Source organism: Macrotis lagotis, chromosome 2 (assembly GCF_037893015.1).
Source record: "Macrotis lagotis isolate mMagLag1 chromosome 2, bilby.v1.9.chrom.fasta, whole genome shotgun sequence".
Lineage (NCBI taxonomy): Eukaryota > Metazoa > Chordata > Mammalia > Peramelemorphia > Peramelidae > Macrotis > Macrotis lagotis.
The window spans coordinates 202,328,189-202,349,181 of NC_133659.1; the positions used below are offsets into that span (position 1 = coordinate 202,328,189).

General features: G+C 37.5%; 1 protein-coding gene across 5 annotated transcripts in view; it reads right to left on the reverse strand.

Moving 5' to 3' along the window:
- Positions 1-20,993, reverse strand: part of TEX2 (testis expressed 2) — a 166,914-nt gene that overhangs the window by 47,883 nt on the left and 98,038 nt on the right. For all 5 annotated transcript variants that reach the window (XM_074224486.1, XM_074224483.1, XM_074224482.1 and 2 more), the window contains exon 5: positions 7,138-7,385. In XM_074224486.1, coding sequence (XP_074080587.1) covers positions 7,138-7,385 — 248 coding nt within the window. The remainder of the gene's footprint in view (positions 1-7,137; positions 7,386-20,993) is intronic.

Genomic DNA, 20,993 nt, shown 5'->3' on the forward strand with positions numbered 1-20,993 from the left:
CCTAACTTCTATTTGATTTTTATTGCTCATTTTGAGGAAACAAAAATATCTATCATGTGTGTGCATGTGTCTGTATGATGCTGGCAGTGTGTTTTATTTGCTGAGAATTCAAGAATCTTAGCATACAGATAAAGAAAATGAAAGATTTCATTTCATTCAACTGAAACTGAGCTATCCCATTAAATGATAGAAATACTAACCAAACTGTTAATGTGATGCTTATCCTTCATTTTCTAAGATCATCACGCTATCAGGGAGGTAATACCATGACAAGCAAGAGAATTAGATCTGGGTGAGGGGGTACTGACCAGCCTCACTTTCTCCTCTAGAGTCATCTGGGTCCAGTGGCTAGATATGGATCAGGACAACTGGAGATGAACCGATGCAAGGCAATCAGGGTTAAGCGACTTGCCCAAGGTCACATGACTTGTAGGAGTCTGAGCCAGGATTAGAATTTGGGTCTTCTGACTCCAGGATCAATGCTCTATTCCACTGTATCACTTGGTTGTCCCCAATCAAATTGATGGAAGCAAAAGGGATTGTAAATCATGCATTTTATTGATGGAATGCATCATTCACAAATCTAGATTCCTACAGATGATGTGGCTTTTCTGGCTAGATTTTAAAGAATTCCCCTGGTGGAAGCTGTAGGACATGAATTGCAAGTTTTCAATGATTTTTGGATGAAGATACTGTAAGAAATGGAGCAGCTAGATGGCACAGTTCATGGACACTGGACTTGAAATCAGGAGGTTTAACAGTAGGATCTATTTTGAAAGTCTGTAAAGAAATTTTGATACACTAAGGTTAAGTGATTTGTTCAGTCACATCACTGGTAAAACAGTCTAAGAAAGGATTTGAATTCAGGTCTTCCTGTCTCCAAATCCAGTCTAACTAATGCACAGAAATTTCTTCTAATTCAACTTAGAGATACCAAGCACTTGATACAGCTAGAAACAACAACTAGTCTTCTTTCCTCTCTTTCTTTCCTTCCCCTTCTCTGCATCATGCTTTCCCAACAATAAGATTAAAGGGAGACTTGGGTATCCTTAGAGGAAGTGAAGAGGCACAAAGGATTTGCCCATCTGCCTCAGTTTCCTCAACTGCAATTTGGGTATCATAAGACCACCTAAGTTCACAGGATTGTTTTAAGTATCTAATGAGATGACATCTGCAGAGTGCTTAGCAGCACACAGAAGGAACTCAATGCCTGCTTTCCTCTCCTTCCCTTTTAAGACTTTCCTGAGTGCTGGCATAACCATTTGATGCATCAGCTCAGGATGTCCTGGCACAGTGACTTCTCCTCTTTTCTTCTTTCCTCAATTCCTTAATTCAAACAGGGCCTCAAATCTCACCTTTATAACTTGAATTCTCATATCAGGATTATTATCCTTCCTGCCAAAATATAGACACTCCCAAATTCTTCTCTCATTTCATAAAATGTACTTTCCCCATAATATTGCATAGAACAAAAACCCTGCACTTAGACATCTGTTTGGTATTTGCTTATTTGTCCAGTCCATTTATCAACTGGGGTCAAAAGTCCTTTCCAGGACCACTTAGTGGAAAGTAAATCTCTCTACTATTTTCTGATCCCCCCCACCCCCATCATGTAGGCAACAGGAAAGCTTTTTATCTTAACTTGTTTGAATAGCTAGAATTTCATATGACCATAGAATTAGGGCTGGAAAGGATCTTAGAGGTCATTGAGTCTAACCTTTTCATTTAATAAATGAGGAAACTGAGGCCTGGAGAGTGACTTTCCCAGAGTCACACAACTTCTATGTATCCGAGGAAGGATTTGAATTGTAGGTCTTCTTGATTCCAGTAATCAATCTACTTACACCACATTGGACAAGGTCATTTAATGGCTTGTAAAGGACCTTGGTGAGCAAAAGGAGCCTTCTTAGAGGGTATTCTCCTAGACTATTCCTATTCTTTGGGACAGACTGAGAGAGAAGTTAGGTTATGCACCACTCTCTGAAAAAACAGCATCAGTCAACTATATTTACTATGAATTTTACCATTACCTCTGGCCTAAACTATTCTAGTAGATTCCTATATAATCTCTGTGCCTCAAGTCTCTCTAATTCACCTTTTACATAACTGGCAAAATAATCTTCTTGAAATAGTTTCCCCCTTCTACCTTATGAAAAAAATACAAATTGGCATTTGACCTGTCTCCTCCTATTTTACCAGCTTCACTTCCTCTTCACATACCATATCTGAGTCAGACAGAATTACCCAACTCCTTTGTGAAACCTATTCCAATTTCTCCATTCAGAATATTTTTTCATTTTCAAGAATTAATGGAGGCCTAGCTAGATCTCTCTGCTTAACAGATCACTCATGATCATCTCTTCTATTTATGAATACCTAATTATCACCCCAGGGGAATATTCTTTGAGGACAGTGTGTATTTCTATTAGAGCCCACATAAATCATGACAATGGTCTATATCTGCCTCATCATAATCTCCAATTATTAATTCTTTAAAAAATTTTATTTAAGCAATGGGGTTAAGTGACTTACCCAAGGTCACATAGCCAGGCAATTATTAAGTGTCTGAGGCCAATTTGAACTCAGGTCCTCCAGACTCTAGGGCTGGTGCTCTGTCCACTATGCCACCTAGCTGCCCCTCCAATTATTAATCCTTGAGGAAAAGGAAATGTTCCTTAAAATAGTCCTTGCCCAGAAAGTAAAAGTCACATAAGCACAAGACCTTTAATTACAAGGGATTCACAAGACTACAGATTCAGAACTTCAGAAAAATATAATACAACCTTTCATTCAACAGAGAAGGAAACAGGCACAGAGAAATTCTATGACCTGCCCAAGGTAGTGACAGCCCTGGAACTCCAATCCTCTTCAAATTACTTAGTATATGTCCAATGAGTCATGCTCTACTATCTAAAGTAATGGACTGAACTTGAACTAAAATATAGAAGTTGAAACAATTTGTACATCAGAAACAAAATCTTAGAAACTGAAAGAGAACTTTGAGATTAATTAATCTAATTCTTTCAATTTATTAGGTGGCAATGGAAGTCCAAAACAAAGAGGCCGCCTGTCTGGGATCACAAGGCAGATTAGACCATCTCTCTGACAAGAGGTGGTAAGTGTGCTACCATCAAGTCTCACAGAATTGTGATTAGGTTTCAAAACTGCCTTCCTTTATATACTATATGTTGTCATTGTATAACTATTCTAGTTCTGCTCATGTAATATAAGTCTTACAAGTTTTTCTAAATCTATCTTCTTCATCATTTCTCATGGCACAATAACATTTATTATAATATAATTCATTCAGCATAATTAGTTCTTCAATGTATAATCATTTTTTTCAGTCTGATCTACTTTCATTTTTTTATTATATTGACAGCTCCCAATTATCAGCAATTAATCTTTCTCCAAAGTCTTGTCTTTATTACTTTATTATTTGTAGCTAGCCGTATTCATATAATTCCTATGTGTGTCTTGGTAACTCTACTCCCAGATATTTTAGACATTTTAATGGTATTTCTCTTCTAGGTTATTGACATTTATTCTTACTTTTTTGAAGTATGATATGTTAATATTTTCTTTCTTTTACAAAAGTTTCTGCTAAATCTTAGGTGATCCTTCCTGATTGTAGCTCCTTGACACTTGACCCATTTCTTTCTAGTTGCTCACAGAATCTGTTCTTTAATTTGGTAGTTCTGGATTTGGGGCAAGTAGATTCTATTTTTAGGTGGCTCTCTGTAAACAATTTTTATTTATGATTTTTTTGAAATAGAGTGTCCAAATTTTTCTTTGGTCACTGCTTCAATCCTTCGATTGTTTTAATACTTTTTGTTGTCTCCTGGAGTTAACTCTGTGTTGTTAACTTGAGTTCTGTTTATTCCATTCTGGTTTTTAGAGTGTCTACTACTTGGATAAGGAACCATCCATTCTAAACTCTTCTCTTTCCAATTTTTTTTTTCCTTTAGAGCAATTAAATTGTGGTTTCATTTTTAAATACTCCCTTCATTTCTTCTAACCACTCTTGGGAGTCCATTTGAGCAAACTAATTTTTTCATTGAGGTTTGACTTATACTTGTTATGGAGTACTTTCTAATGTCTTTAATTCTTGGGATTCTCTTAATTCATAGTGTATATTCATTGTGTTTGATGTTCTTTTATCAGACAGTTTTTGTTTTGGGTCTTGATAGTGGGTCAAACTCTGCTTCCTGTCTCCTCTAGGCTGAATGCCATTCTTATTCCTCTTGTGTTGGCTCAGTTTCCTGATGGCCCAATGTACTGAACTTGGCTCATCAGTTTTCTTTTTATATAATCAACAACGGTGAGTGGATTCTATCACCTGCTATGGTTTTAACAAGCCCCACTGAGATGCTAGAGATCATGTGGGTCTCAGACTCTGGAGAGCCCTTTGGTAAAAATGCCCTGGCACTGTGCTGGTCTTATTTCTTACAGTGGCCCAAATGTGCCCAGGTGTGGCCTGTCTTCCTATGCATTGACCTACAGAGGCTGGCAATTACCAGATTCTCCTTTCCAACAATTCGAGACTCAGTGCTCACTGCTTTTTGCAGTGAGGGACTAGAGTTCCCATTGAGTTTTTTTTTTAATGAAAGATTTTATTTATTTTGAGTTTTATAATTTTTCCCCTAATCTTGCTTCCCTCCCCCCACTCCTGACAGAAGGCAGTCTGTTAGTCTTCACATTGTTTCCATGGTATACATTGATCTAAATTGAATGTGATGAGAAAGAAATCATATCCTTAAAAAAAAAATCTTAAAAAGCTAGCAAAATTACACAATAAGATAATGGGTATTTTTCCCCTCCTAAATTAAAGGCTTTGGTTCAAACTCCAAAATTCTTTTTATGGATATAGATGGTATTCTCCATTGCAGATAGCCCAAAATTGTCCCTGATTGTTGCACTGGTGGAATGAGCAAGTCCATCAAGGTTGATCATCACCCCCATATTGCTATTAGGATGTACAATGTTTTCTGGTTCTACTCATCTCGCTCAGCATCAGTACATGCAAGTCCTTCCAGGCTTCCCTGAATTCCCATCCCTTATGGTTTCTAACAGAACAATAGTGTTCCATGACATGCATATTTTTTTTGTTTTTTATTTTTAATTTATGGAATAAAACAAACATTTCCATAAATATAATTGTACATAAAACTGTAAATCTATGCACAACTTACTATTCCTTTCAAATACACAACGAAATTAACATGTAAATATCTTTTTTCCCTTCCCCTGCTGCTGCCCCAGAGATAGCTATCATTGCATACAAATAGGCATCCATGACATACATATACTACAGTTTGTTAAGCCATTTCCCAATTGAAGGACATTTACTTAATTTACAATTCTTTGCCACCACAAACAGGGCTGCTAAGAATATTTTTGTACAAGTGATGTTTTTACCCTTTTTCATAATCTCTTCAGGGTATAGACCCAGTAGTGGTACTGCTGGATCAAAGGGTATGCATATTTTTGTTGCCCTTTGGGTGTAATTCCAAATTGCTCTCCAGAAAGGCTGGATGAGTTCACAGCTCCACCAACAATGTATTAGTATCCCACATTCCTTCCAACATTGATCATTGTCCTTTCTGGTCATATTGGCCAGTCTGAGAGGTATGAGGTGGTACCTCAGAGATGCTTTAATTTGCATTTCTCTAATAAGTAATGATTTAGAGCAATTTTTAAAATTTTTTTTTATTTTAGGTTTTTTGCAAGGCAAATGGGGTTAAGTGGCCTGCCCAAGGCCATACAGCTAGGTAATTATTAAGTGTCTGAGACCAGATTTGAACCCAGGTACTCCTAACTCCAGGGCCGGTGCTTTATCCACTGCGCCACCTAACCACCCCTATTTAGAGCAATTTTTGATATGACTATGGATCGCTTTGATTTCCTCATCTGTAAATTACCTTTGCATACCCATTGGTTTTTGACTTGTCAGTGTTCCTCTGTTCAGTGCTTCCAAAAGTTTTAGGACCCCCTGGAGCATCATTGAGACTTTAGGTTTTCCTAGAGTTTTTGTCTCAGGCCTGTTAACCAGGGCTCTGGCTGGCTCACTTTTCTTGGTGAGATTCTTCTCCCAGTTCCCACAAGTTTCAGGATGTCTTTTTATGCATCCTGCACTGAATGAACAAGCTAATTTCTGTTTCTTGATCATTAATTGATCTGATGTCATTTTTAGGTATCTGCTTATGTCTGTGTGTGTGTGTGTGTGTGTGTGTGTGTGTGTGTGTGTAGGAACTGAGCTCTTCTATGGCCTTTCATGTTATCATATTAATCAGATATTTGTATCTTACCACCCCAATTAAGACATTCAGCTTCTTGAAGATAGAGACAATGTCCCCAGTATAAATAAATACTGGGGTCCTCCAGAGAAAAATGCTGGGCATAGAGAAGGTGACCAATAAGGGCATGGTAGCAGAATGGCAACATGTTAATAATATTCAGTGAAGTTACCAAATGATGGGAAGAATAATAACCTCCTCTCTTCTTTTTTTATGAGTGACTTGTTTCTGGAAACTTAAAAATTAGAGTTTGAAAACTAGAAAATTCCATTTTTTTCTTATAAAATTTGTAATTTGTAGGTTCAACCTTAAAAAATTCTTGTTGATTTTACTATGGTGAGTCAAATCAGATATGGCAGGGGTCTGTCAGGGTTTCTTTTGTCTGAACAAAACTGCTGGTATATTGAAAGGTTTATAAAAACAGCAGTATGTTGAAGAACATGAACAAAGATTATTGCTAAATGCCTACCACTTAGACAATCTGACCTTTATTAACTCCATTGGTTATCTTAAATAAACAAGTGGGTTTCCCAGGGACAGTAATATTAGTATCTTACAACATTCAATTTGTATTTAGAGCATACAAGATTTGAGGAAAAAGAGGTTTTGAGAATAACGTGAGTGATAAGATTTCTCAGATCAACTTTCACTTTTATTTTGGTCATTACAGTCTTTGGCAGCCCTTATTGTAGCTGAGAAAAGTGAGTATTGGGAGTATAACTGACACCAAGAGATCTCATATTCACATTCACATTCTTCTTATCTCACTCAAGAATCCCTCTCTCCCTGCTCCTTAATTAAAAAGAGAAAAAGGGGAACAAGTATAGACAAATGGCCTTACCTTTTTGACAGCTGTAGGACTGCTTTCTGCACTCTGCACTGGGCTCCTCTGAGGACTTGGTATTTCTCTTGGGACACACCTGGCCATATATACCTCATAGTGCAGGAGCACCTTCTGTCGTACACTGCCTGCCAGATCTTTCTGCTTAGACTGAGACATAAACTCTTCCACACTGCCTTTGCTGCTGCTGCGACTATGAGTTAGGTTGCTGGACTGGCTATTGTGTCTACTGTGCGTAGGCAAGAACCCTGAAAAGCAAAAAATAAAAAAATAAAATAAAAATTGAGGTAATAATAATAGAACTCATTAATAAAGAAACTTCTGATATACAGTTAAAATTTTTTTATGAAGCTATATAAGTAAACATTTTATATCAGGTCATACCAATTCAAATAGGAAATTTGCCTGAAAAGACAACTTCAGGTTCTTGACTTTCATGTAATACTTGGTACTTTTGATCACTGATCCCTTTTAGCTGCTTCCTCCTGTATGTTTTCACTCCTACCTGTTTGAGAGCTTGAGAGCTTGTCAGTTTACTTACAGACCATCATTCATATCATGACTATTGTGGGTATATCTAATGTTCTGACCTGAACTTCCTTCTCTTTTTTTTTATTTTTTTTTGGTTTTTGCAAGACAATGGGGTTAAGTGATTTGCCCAAGGTCAAAAAGCTAGGTAATTATTATGTGTCTGAGACTGGTTTTGAACTCAGGTCCTCCTGACTCCAGAGCCAGTGCTCTATCCACTGAGCCACCTAGCTGCCTCTAAACTTCCTTCTCTTATCTGTTTATATTCTCTTTATGACCTGTTGCAGTGGTTTGGATTGTAAGTGATGAGAGCCTAAACTAGGCTTTTTAAATAAACTAGGCTTTTTTAACTGACCAGAAGGATCTATGTGATCAGGAGAAAATTTTTCTGCTCCCAAGTCTAGTTTAGGCTTTCATCACTTCCAATCTAAACTACTGCAATGAAATCTAAACTACTAAATGAAAATTACAAGTCAATAGAAAAATAACTATTTTATTGTCAAGGTTAATAAAAATTCAAAAGTATATTTATTCTTGGGGCCAGCTAGGTGGCGTAGTGAATAAAGCACCGGCCCTGGAGTCAGGAGTACCTGGGTTCAAATCAAATAATTACCTAGCTGTGTGGCCTTGGGCAAACCACTTAACCCCGTTCCTAAAAAAAGAAAAAAAGTATATTTATTCTTATGCAACACTGGGCAAAGTAAAATAAGATTTCTGAAATTCTAAAAGAGAGTTTTTGATACAACCTGAATCACTGTTTAGCATTTACACACCAAGAAATGGTCAACTAAAGGGTTAAAGTAGTAGCTCTAAACCACAAAGATTCTCTTACATGCAATGAAAACGAAGAGCATCCGGTGGAAAAAGAACTTGGATTAGAATAAAAAAACTGGGGTGGAGTCTTAGCACTGGTAGTTAAAAAAAAAAAAGATATTATTTGCCATCCACATCCAGAGAGGGGGAAGAAACACACAGAATTTGAATGAACACTATATTCACTTTTTAAAAATTTCTCTTATACTTTTCTTTCCTATCCCGTGATTTTCTTTCTTTTCTCTTAGTCGTAATTCCTCATACACATAAAGACTAATATGTAAACATGTTAAACACAAATATACACATACAATGTCTACTGGACTGCTTACTGCTGAAGGGAGAGGTGGAAAGAGGGAGGGTGGAAGAAAATTGTGTAACTTATAATATGCAAGTGGATGAATGTTGAAAAATTTTCATGACTTATACCTGGAAAAATAAAATATCAGTCAAGAAAAAAAGGTATTCAAAATATTTATTAATAAGTCAACAAGCTCTTATTAAATGCCAACCATGTGGCAGGCAATGCTATGTTCTAGGGATATAAAGCAAGGCAAAAGATAATTCATATTCTCAGGAGGCTCACAGTCTAATGGTGGAGATAACATACAAACAACAATGTACAAATATGATGTAGGTAGGATAAACTGGGAGGAATCTAAAAGGGAGGGCATTAAGACTAAGGAAGATGGGGAAATTTTCTGGCAATAGATGGATTTTCAGTGAAACTTGAAGGAAGCCAGGGAAGTGAAAAATACCTTGAGGTGGGACCTTAAGAGGTACTAAGAACAAGGTGAGAGAAGATTGGAAAGTTAGAAAGTAAATGGGAAGAGCTTTAAAAGTCAAACAAACAATTTTATAATTGATCTTGGAGGCAATTGGACTTTACTGACTGAAGGGAGTGATGACTGGCACTTTAGGAAGATCAGTTAGACAGCTGAATGAAGGATGAAATGAAGTAATAATTAAAAAATAAACACATATGAACATGTGATTATACAAAGGACAGGGAAAGGATTATTTCAGAAATATCTCTGTTATGTTAGGTATCTTTCTCTCCCAGTAATATGCATATGTGTTGGGAGTCTAAAAACCACGTGATTCTTTGTATCCTCTTTCCCTTACTATCATTTCATTGCAGAAGTAGAAAAGAGGCTACCTAGGAATAAGGATGACTTTTATGATATATATACATATATATATATATATATCTATATATATCTATATATATAGTATTTCACAGGTTTCCATGGCTAAAATATTTCATCACCAGGTGGCCAACTTACATGCTTGGCCAAGTTGGTTCTCATAAAATAGAGTTTTTTCTTCCCTTTTGGTCCTAGTTCCTCTATTTATTTTATCTTCTCCCAAATAGAACGTAAAGTCCTTCAGGGCAGGGACTGCCTTGCTTGCCTGTATATATATCCCAGAGCTTAGCCTAGAACCGAGCATACAGCAAGTGCTTAATTACTGCATTCCTGTTCATCCCCTCATTCTGAAAGCCCTTCTAGCACAGCAGAAGCTGCCAGGTGGCATTATTTCTGATGACTCAGAGTCACCTCCATTCCATGATGAGGCACTGAAGTAGTACTTTTTTGGTGCTCAATCTTGACTTCTAGCTATTAAATAAAACCAGAAGTTGTAGTTAAATGCAAGAATAGCTCACAGATATTTCTTGGAGAGACAATGGAAGGAGTTTTATCATTTAACAAGAATTTATGAGACACTTAGTCATTACCTTTCTCAATACTAATGTTAAGTATTGCAAAAAGACCATCAAGAAAATAATATCAATTATTTATTAGCTATTAGAACTAACAAATAACAAAAGTATTTGCTCAACATTTTAAGCTTTATAAATATTTCTTTTTATGCTCACAACAATTCTAAGAGACAGGGGTACAATTATTATTCTCATTCTACAGATGAGGAAATTGAGGCAGCCAGAGGTTAAGTGACTTACCCAAGGTCACAGAACTCTTGTCTAAATGTGGATTTGAACTCAAGACTTCTTGATTTTAGATCAGGAGGTTTATCCATTTTGCCCCTTAACTGATTCAGCCACAAGGTTGAAGAAGTAGAGAAATTCAACAAAGAAGTTCCTAATACTCTCCAAATCAAAACCATTTTCACTCTGATGTTTGGAGACTTCAAAGGAAAAGGTGACCTTAGGGTGGTAAAGTATAATTCAGGAAAATAAAAAGAAAGGACAAAACTTACTCAGAGTAAACAGAAGCTTTATGACTCTCTATCATGAACATTTTCTTTTAAAAAGAAAAACTGGCAGGTGCTGGGCATGGTGAGTACCAAACCCCCCCATTAAGAATTAAACAGATTTTATTTGAACAGATAGGAAAAGTTTTGTTACTGAAGTGGGCGTTTATCCCTGAATCAGCTGTCTGTGTGCAGTCAGATCATTGTCTCATCAAACCAAAGATCAGAATTTGTAAAAATCAGGAAGAAAGAAAAATAATGAGAAAAAGAAATGGAGGTCAATGAAAATAACTGCATCATGAAATGTAGCCAATGTAAATTATGTGTCACAACAAGAAGATCAAAAGAGTCCAGAAAGTTCCTTGATCAGCAATCATCCAATTTGTCAAAGGACAGAGATGGCTGCCCAAAACAACACTGGGTTGTAATCAGTAGTGGGATTCAGTAAATTTGCACCAGTTTGGCAGAAGCCATACCTAATTTTATGCTGAATTTGGCAAACGGGTTGTTAAAATGGCACTTATAATAAGGGTTCTCTCTACGATGGACACCTTGGTAGGAGCCCAATGTAAAAAACACAATTTACATTCCTTACTCTTTTTTGTCATTCATCTGGTGCAACAGCATTTTCTAAGAGCCCTTAGTAATGTTCATTCCATCCATAGGTGAAAAAAAAAAATCTGACGGAACCATGCTTGTAATATTTATTCATTACTGAAAATTTATTAGACAGTTGGTGAAATACTACATTTTAATTCCCTCAGTTTTTTTACTTCAGTAAACAAATATATAATGTAAAGAGGAAAAGTGCCAAATAACCAGAAGGTGATAAACTGTCATTTGTTTCTGCTTTGTGTAATACCCCAAATTCTCCCAAGATATGATTACGCTGGTATTCTCTGAATGTTGAAACTAACAGGAAGCTGAGACACAATGAATCAATAGAAACATAGATTTCAAGGCTTAGCTTATCGCCCATTTCAGAAGCCATGGAAGAAAAAGAAAAAAAGAAAGTAGGCAGAATGAGTTTGGGTTCTGCATATGTTCCAACATTGGCTGCTGTGATCATGTGGCTGCTTTCACTCTATAAGGATATGTTTGCTTACTGTGAGTAATATAACATAATCTAGTTTTATGTACTTCTTTTATTATTCTTATTTGAGTTATTAAATGCAGGAAATATTAAACTACCTTTTGGTACATCTTTTTGTATACTTAAAATGGGTTGTTAGGGCAGAGAACTGGTTGTTCATTTATTTGAATCTCACCACTGGTTGGAATATAAATTGATTTGTAAAATCTTGTGAAGAAAGATGACTGACAATTATGAACAGTACCATCTCAAAGCAGAGAAAAGCAGTGGAAGATAAAACAAGCTGAAAGAAGGCATGAGGTTGGAAGAGACTCATAACTTATCTGTAGTCAATAGCACCTTCCAACATTGGAGCAACCATGCATGAGTGTATCTCTGTCCATGTCAGCCAGGTTGAAGGGAAGATGGGCATTACCTGATAAAAATTATATTGCTTAGAGCATGTGATCCAACCAATGGTACCATGTAAAGTAATAGAACCTTGGTGGGGAGTGGGGAGTGGGGACGTTAATGAAGAGAGGCAGGCAAGCATGTATCCAAAATAGTCTTTGTGGACTCATAGCCTGCTATATTAGATATGGATAAATAGCTACTCCTATACAAATGATTTTGAGCAAGAAAGATGTCTGGAGCCATTATATGGCTGGGAAAGGGATAACTGATCTTGTATTAGAGCACATCTGAAAAACTCTTGGGCCAATTCCTGATAGTTCACAGCTTTGGGGAAGCATAGGTTCTGATTTCACCTCCTTGCTTATGGAGAGGCTCTCTGTTGACTTTGGCAAGAAGGCCAAGCAGGCCAAGTTGGAGTTTGCCATATAGCCAAGGCCCACAGGCATTCATAGTTGTAACAGAGAACTATGTTTAGTTTAGAATTTCCATCCTAACCACTCATTCCACACTGGGGCACTTGGACTGTGCCTTCATGGTAGATATTGAAGTGATTTGATGTCTGCTACCAGAACCTGGGCATTGAACTCCCCAAATAAACCAAATTCAACAGGCTCATTGGCTAAATCATTCATCACATTTTGTTTTGATGGTGTTCTCAATGTGGACCTCCCTGAGTTTCAGACCAACCTAGTGCCTTAACCCCAAATCTACTTCCTCATCAATTATTTTTCCTTCCTGAGAAGGCCTATTATGAGCAGAGATCTACAGTGCCCATTTTGATCTCTCTAACCTTTTCACCTTATCACATCATGGCAAGTATGTAGCCTAATGCATGCTGTACCAAGATGATATGGTACCCAAAGATGCCAATTCCACCATGCCACAACCAAGACCATTCAGTTCAGTGGCTTCAAGTTTAGTATAAATTGCCAGTCTCCAACTATGGTACGCAGTGGAGACCTATCTAAAGACACTATGCATGCTAATTAACACAATGACCACTGCCAAAGCACAGCCCATATATATCACAAGTTTGGCCTTATGCATGCCAAAAGGATATTTGTATATTGGTATGTGGGTGAAGACATGGAGGAAGAACAGTTCTCTTAGATACAGGAAGATTTAGCTGCCCTGGAGAAAAACTATGAGGAAACTAGTATAAACTATGGAGAATAAAGATCAAAGTGAGGAATTCCAGAAAGGACCCAGAATCCGAGTTTATTTGGCCTATTCATTCTTTGAATCTTTCACTTTTCTTATTACTCCAAAAATAAAATCTTTTCTTCCTTTCAAAACAAAACAAACAAAAAAGCATAGCAATACATCCAACAAAGCAAAGTCTTCCCAAAGGCATTTGAAGAATGAAAACAGGAAATATACAAATAAGAAAAAAAATAGAAGTGATCTAAAATACCATTCTAACAAACTTAAATTCTCCACCAAATATAGTGGAACTACAAAACAGACTACCATCACAATTCCTGATGTGCTTGTAACTGGATGAAGAAATGTCACAAGTAGAAGAGATTTGGAGGCAAAATAATTGAGAGGACAATGATATTCAAAGAATCCCAAATAACTTAGAGCAGTTTTAAACTTAAGTAGCAGTTGCAACTTAGATCTTCTCTGAGACTTTTGGAACATCCTTTGTAAAGTATCTGAAAGAGGCAAAGATACCAAATGCTGGGGAAAATCTTTCTTGTTAAAGGCAACTAAGAGAACATTAGTATTCTTCTATCTTATAAGTCTAATCTTCCATCTAAGAAAAATCTATATGATAATCATCTACATACAAATGTAGGCTTTCACAAGCAATATTCAACAACAGACCACATTTTTACCACTTTACAATTAACTGAAAGATGAAAAAAAATATAAGAACCCATTGGGCTTATACTTAACAAAGTATTTTATTTGATAGAACTGAAAAATGGAGGGGAACGGACTAGATTATTTTCAGGAAATTACAAAGCTCTTTTCCTATCTCCAAGTTGCCTGTGAAAGCAGTCTTATCTTTTCAATACTAACATGCTGCTTGTGTGGCAGCAGAACTTCTAAAACACCACTGGCACTAAATAACTGAATAGGAGTATAACACAAAGGACAATGGAAAGGTACACAGAACAGCAACAAGACATGACTAAAGAGAAGCCTAAAGATGTCAGCAAGAAATTATATGACAGAAAGAAAAGATGAGTGGGATGCTGCACTAATTCCCTCAGAAACTGGAGAGAAATCAAGGTCACACTAGTTCAGACAGTCTGGTCATGCTTCACTGCTCTGCCCTTCAGTCATGGCCCTGTCTGACAGCAATGTTGCTGCCAGAAAGTCCACTCTACCTTCTCTTCCAGGTCCTGCCACTGCTCCTGGAAGGAGTGTGTAGTCTACTGCTTAGGCCCACTGACTACATCTGTTACATTTTGTACCAAAGTTTTGCCGCCCCCCCCCCCCACTTCCCCCAACCTTATGGGTATAGTTTTTATTTCTCTTTCCTCTTGGTCTGGCCAGTTTTGGTGGAGGACAGAGGGAAAATGGAAAATTAGAGACAGGCTTTCATCCAACAATACCAATACTAGGCCTATATCCAAAAAAAAAAAAAAAAAATCACAAAAAATGTGAAAAGTCCCACATATTCAAAATTATTTAAAGTAGCTCTTTTTGTAGTGGCAAAGAATTGAAAATTGAGGGTATGCCCATCAATTGGGGAATGGATGAACAGTTACGGTATATTAATATTTTATGGAATATAATTGCTCTATAAGAAATAATGAATGGCCAGACTCTAGAGAAGCATGGAAAGAATTATATGAACTAATGTGGAGCCAAGGGAGCAGAGTAAGAAGAATATTACACAAATTAACAACAGTGTGAGTTGATCAACTCTCAAGGATGCAGCTCCTCTCAGCAGTTCAGAGATCCAGGATAACCGTGAGAGATCTGTTATGGACAACATCATCCACATCCGGGGGGGGGGGGGGAACTCCCAAACAGAATGTTTTTCCTTCCCTATTCCATGGTTTTCTTTCTTTCCCACAGTCCTAAGTCCTCATACACAAAACAATTAATATGTAAATATGTTAAACATATATATATATATGTATGTACATATACACACACATACATAATACATACATACATACATAATATATAAATATACACAACTTTATTTTTAGGGTTCTTTTTTTGGTAAGGCAGTGGGGTTAAGTGACTTGCCCAAGGTAACACAGCTAGGTAATTATTAAGTGTCTGAGGTCGATTTTGAACTCAGGTCCTCCTGACTCCAGGGCCAGTGCTCCATTCACTGTGCCACCTAACTGCCCCCATATTATGTACAACTTTTACCAGACTGTTCACTGTTAAGGGCAAGGCGGGTGGGAAGGGAGGATGGCAGAAAAATGTGTAACACAAATACGAAAATGGATGAATGTTGAAAAACTTCCTTAACAGGTAATTGGAAAAATATCAAGTAGGAAAAAAAGAAAAAATATATAGAGAATGTTTCTCTCTTTTGCTTCAGATTCATTGTAATTTTTTAAAGGTAATTAAATTCATTAAAATTTGATAGGTTTTATTACAAATTATAATGGAATTTTTTTTTTTAGGTTTTTGCAAAGCAAATGGGGTTAAGTAGCTTTCCCAAGGCCACACAGCTAGGTAATTATTAAGTGTCTGAAACCAGATTTGAACTCAGGTCCTCCTGACTCCAGGGCCGGTGCCTTATGTACTACGCCACCTAGCTGCCCATATAATGGAAATATAAACAAGCTTTGTCACATACTGTTATAAATGAATGAAAAGAAAAACCTATTAGAGTGAGAGAAAATTGTACATTTTATTCACGAACCTTGCAAGATACACCTTACAAGGTATGAGTACTTCACCTAGGAGTGAAGCACGAATTAGTCTTCAAAATCAGGTAATTTATGGTCTTTAGAAACTCTTTCCCCTCCCTCTTGGATGTTCATAGGCTCTCAGAGTTTGAGTTACAATCTAAGAGGCCACCCATTCCATGACATGCCCCTAATTTGATCCCACCCAACATCATCCGATGCATGATATGCTAAAGAGCCCCAATTTTTTTTTTCTTACTTGATATTTTTCCAATTACCTGTTAAGGAAGTTTTTCAACATTCATCCATTTTCATATTTGTGTTACACATGTTTCTGTCATCCTCCCTTCCCACCCCCCTTGCCCTTAACAGTGAACAATCTGGTAAAAGTTGTACATATAATTGGGGTTTGGTATCCTTGGAATGGGATTAGCAAGACTCTTCCAGTCTTGTGATTGGCTGGGCAATTCTCCCTTTGTAATGGATTCCCTAAGGACTCCCCTCCACACCTTGTGAAGACCAACACCCTACATTTCTCACACATACTAAATTTCATGGTGATGTTTCTCTGGATGTTCTTCTTTAAAAACCATTATAATATGTTCTTTTATGTCCTTTATTCTTAATTTGTCTCTCAGTTACAAGGATGGAAAATATGGAGCATAAGTGCTCCCTTAAGTTATACTTACTCCCTTGAGACAGCTGATGGACCCTCCCAAACACCAATGAAAGCTGAAGGAGATCCCTTTTTCATTCCCAATTAAAAGTTGATGTAGGGGTGGCTAGATGGTGTAGTACATAGAGCATCAGCCCTGGAGTCAGGAGTACCTGAGTTCAAATCTGGCCTCAGACACTTACTAATCACCTAGCTGTGTGGCCTTGGGCAAGCCACTTAACCCCGATTGCCTTGCAAAAACTTAAAAAAATATTGGCAACAGTGCCAGCTGTGCCATTTGGTACTGCAAATGGTGCTTTCTTTATTGACATAGTTTTGATCCTGATAAATGTATTTACACTGAAGAATCAGTAACCTACCCAGTAAGAGGAGATAACCAAAGGCCACCAATTCAAGATCTCTAAGTAGCACATTCAAATTTAAACCTCTTACTTCTGGATATAGATTGCTGGGAAGGCCAAGAAGACAATTCTAGAAAAGGAAGAATACAATCTCTTTGACACATCCCATCATTGTTCAATTTTGAATCACAGTTTCCCACCTGCTAGGTCACAGACCCAGCTATTTTACTTTTTGAATAATGCAAAATTTCTCTGATCTTGACTTGGGCACAGAGTTAAGAGTTTTATACCAGCATGCCCATGAAAGATTCCAGGCTCAGTCCTGGAAGAATGTTACAATATTCTTGTACCCCACATCACACTAAATTTCCATAATCAAAGTGAAAACACTTAAATGTCCAATTGCACAATAATGGGCTTACAGGAAGTAGAAAAATTTGAGGGGGGGACAAAAAAAAGGTCAAGTTTGGCTTGCTAGATACACTGGATGAATAAATACTTCTTTACTTGCCAGAGTAATTCTCATTGTCCAAGAATACCATTGCAAGATGCCTTTAAAATGTGGTTATTCCAAACCTATGGCTTTTCCTAACTTAATGCTACATTCTTTAGTGGTTTTTAAGTAGAAGAATATTAACAATGGTGCTCTGGATCTGCTATTTATACTACTATGCTCTTGGAATGCCCAAACTTATTAAGTTATTTTAAGTGGAATACAAGTAAAGTACTGGAGATTAGTTTGGAGAGAGATTCATGATGGAGTGACACAGGACAGTAACCTCAGAACTGCTTCAGAAAGTCAACTTGCTCTAATTATGCCCTTTTCCCCATCTAATGCCTCACTGTTTTCTTTCCCTGAACAGTGAACAATGATATTCTGGCTGGAAAAAATGAAATGAAACAAATCAAAAACCTCTGGTTAAGATTTAAACAAGTTCTTATGTTCTGAAGCATCTATTTTGAATGCTGAGGACTCCTTTGGTTTGGCTACACCAAGTTGGGCTTTGTGCCAATGAGCTTAGCAACCTTATAAGCTTTGTAATCTTGGAATTATTGAGGTTAGTGACCGTTTTGACAGATTCTACAACTCCTCAGAGATCAGTGGCATCAACAGGTTTTGTTTCCTTTCATTAAAATAGCTCTGGCAGTCTTGAATTGATGACCTTGGACCTGAGGAACAAGGATGTAGAGCAATAGCACTGAGGGTCTTGATAGTCCTTACAATGGCACTAATGGCACCTTCTTTAGTTCCTTCTGGTAATGTTTCTTAGCAATGGCATTTTCCTGAGAAACTTGGAATCCACACCTTTCAAATACTCTGAAGGAACTCTCAAACTCTTGATCTGGATTTCTATTTTTTTTTTAGGTTTTTGCAAGGCAAATGGGGTTAAGTGGTTTGCTCAAGGCCACACAGCTAGGTAATTATTAAGTGTCTGAGGCCAGATTTGAACCCAGGTACTTCTGACTCCAGGGCCAGCGCTTTATCCACTGCGCCACCTAGCCGCCCCTGATCTGGATTTTTTTTTAGTTTTTTTTTTGCAAGGCAAGGGGGTTAAGTGGCTTGCCCAAGGCCACATGGCTAGGTAATTATTAAGTGTCTGAGGCTGGATTTGAACTCAGGTACTCCTGACTCCAAGGCCAGTGCTCTATCCACTGCACCACCTAGCCACCCCTTGATCTGGATTTCTTAAAGCCATATCTGTGTCTTTGTGGGTGGGTTGTAGGTGGTATGATTCTCAGATTGTCTTTACACAACAGCCTGCACCCACTGCAGATCATTCTGAGGATTGAAAGAGATGGAAAGCAAGGAAGAAACAGCCCTAATTCCACTGAGCAAGAGACTGACTTGAAATTAACAGTGGATGATAACTTTGCATCAAAATGGCAGATTCCTGCTTCTGGTATAATTAATTTTGTGGCCTTTGGAGTTCATCATTCATTTATTCCATCTGGAGAGGTAATCTGCAGAACATTCTACTGTCTCTTCATCTAAATGCCTTATTCTCCTAGTTCCCCATTTCAAGTTTATGCATTTCTACAAAGGTCTTATTTTTAAAATTATGAACTTGACAAACATGAATAATTCAACATATGAATAACATCAAAAGAGGATTCTATAACTGGATCTCTATTACATACACCTTGTTTTTATGGCATATATCAAATTTAACACAATAGTACCAACATTGCCTTGTCTGCCTTCTGAACTTTCTGCTCTTATGTATTTTAAAAACTGTTTCATTGGCACTCTTTTCTTCATATTTTTTTTCATCATAGGAACTACCCACCCAATCTCCAAGAAAACCCTTCCCTAAAATAAGTCTCCCTTCTAAGCATAGTCAAGAAAGTTAAATTCACACATTGACAGTATCTAAAATTATGTGTTTCATTCTAAACCTCTAATCTTATCACCTCCCTTCCAAAAGCAAAAAAAATATTTCATTTTTGAACTTCTGTAGTAGTGACTGGTTTTTGTATTAATCAGAGCTCTTAAGTCTTTCAAAGATGTTTTCCTTTCTGTTTCTGTGGTTATTGTTCACAATATTTTATGTTGGTTCACACAAATCTTCCAGATTTCTTTGAATACAGGTATACATTACTCCACTGTCCATTCTATTGGTTTGGAAGAAGGGTCTATCTTTCCATTGCTGTATTCTAGACATGAATTCCATTTCAAGTCTCTTTAACCTCTGAACATGGATTCATTCTACAAATAGAACCTGAGGCCTAAGTATCATTTAGATCCTTTCCCCAATCCCTCTTGTGCATTAGTGGTCATTCCCCTCAGTATTATAGACCTCTAAAATCCTCTCCTTTCTCATATTTCTTGCAATATTTATTTTATATTTATCTCTTTCACTGAGGCTTCCAGCTGTAAAAGTCTACGATCCTATGATCATAGTTATTTGTGTACTTGCCTTTCTAACCATTAATTAGGCTCTTAGTTTGAGAGTTGCATCGGTGTGGTGTCTATCTTTATATTTTACAGCACTTACATCTGTGCCTAATACATAAATAGGTGCTTAATAAGCATATGTGTAATTGATTTGTGGGGGGGGATACCTAATTTCCTCTGAAGTAGCCACATTAAAAGTTCACCTGGGATTTTTTTCTCTTCTCTTCCATTTTCAGTTTCAAGTCATATTGATGAAGTCTATTAACAACATGTTTTTCTAGGTCTTATGAAGCAAACAATCATTAGCCCAAAGTCCAACACTGTTATCTGAAGTTGTGGTCCAGAAAATTAAACCCTATTTTTTGAACTTATAAAGATAACTACTCACTTCCCATAATCTCTCTGACTTTTGACGTCCTCATCAGAAAGTCCAGCTGAGTGAGTAGATTGAGCACTGATCAAAAACTAGGAAGACCTGAGACAAAATCCCAACTCTACCTGGGGCGTGTGATATGAAACAAATCACTTAACATCTCAGTTCACTGAAACTTTTTAAGACTCAGTTGCAGGGGGGTGGGGGGCCAAGATGGCAGCATGAAGGCAGCATTTCCTGGGAACCCCCCCCCCCAATTCCAACAAATGATAACTCTAGCTAAAATTTAGAGGGGCAGAACCCAGAGAAAGACTGAGTGATACATTTTCCCAGTCCAAGATAACTTAGAAGTTCCATGGGAAAGGTGTGTTTCACCAGGACTGGGGGATGGAAAGAAAGCTACAGCTGCAGCACAGCACAGTCCAGCCCAGTGATCACCAGCAACAGCTTGAAGGGGCAGTGAGAGAACTCTGCTACACCAGAATGAGTGTGGAGTGAGTAGCACCGGCTGGAGAATCTGCAGCAAGAATTGAGAGAAAGCAGCCTGCACCCCCAGGAGACTGTAAGGGGTCAGGAAACACTGCAGAGATTTCTCTACTCTCCCTCAGGGCAGGACTCTGCTGTTTGCCTACACTCAGATCCAGGTTGCAGTTTGTGCCTCCACACTAAGATAGCAGGATCCTCCTTATAGCACCAGGG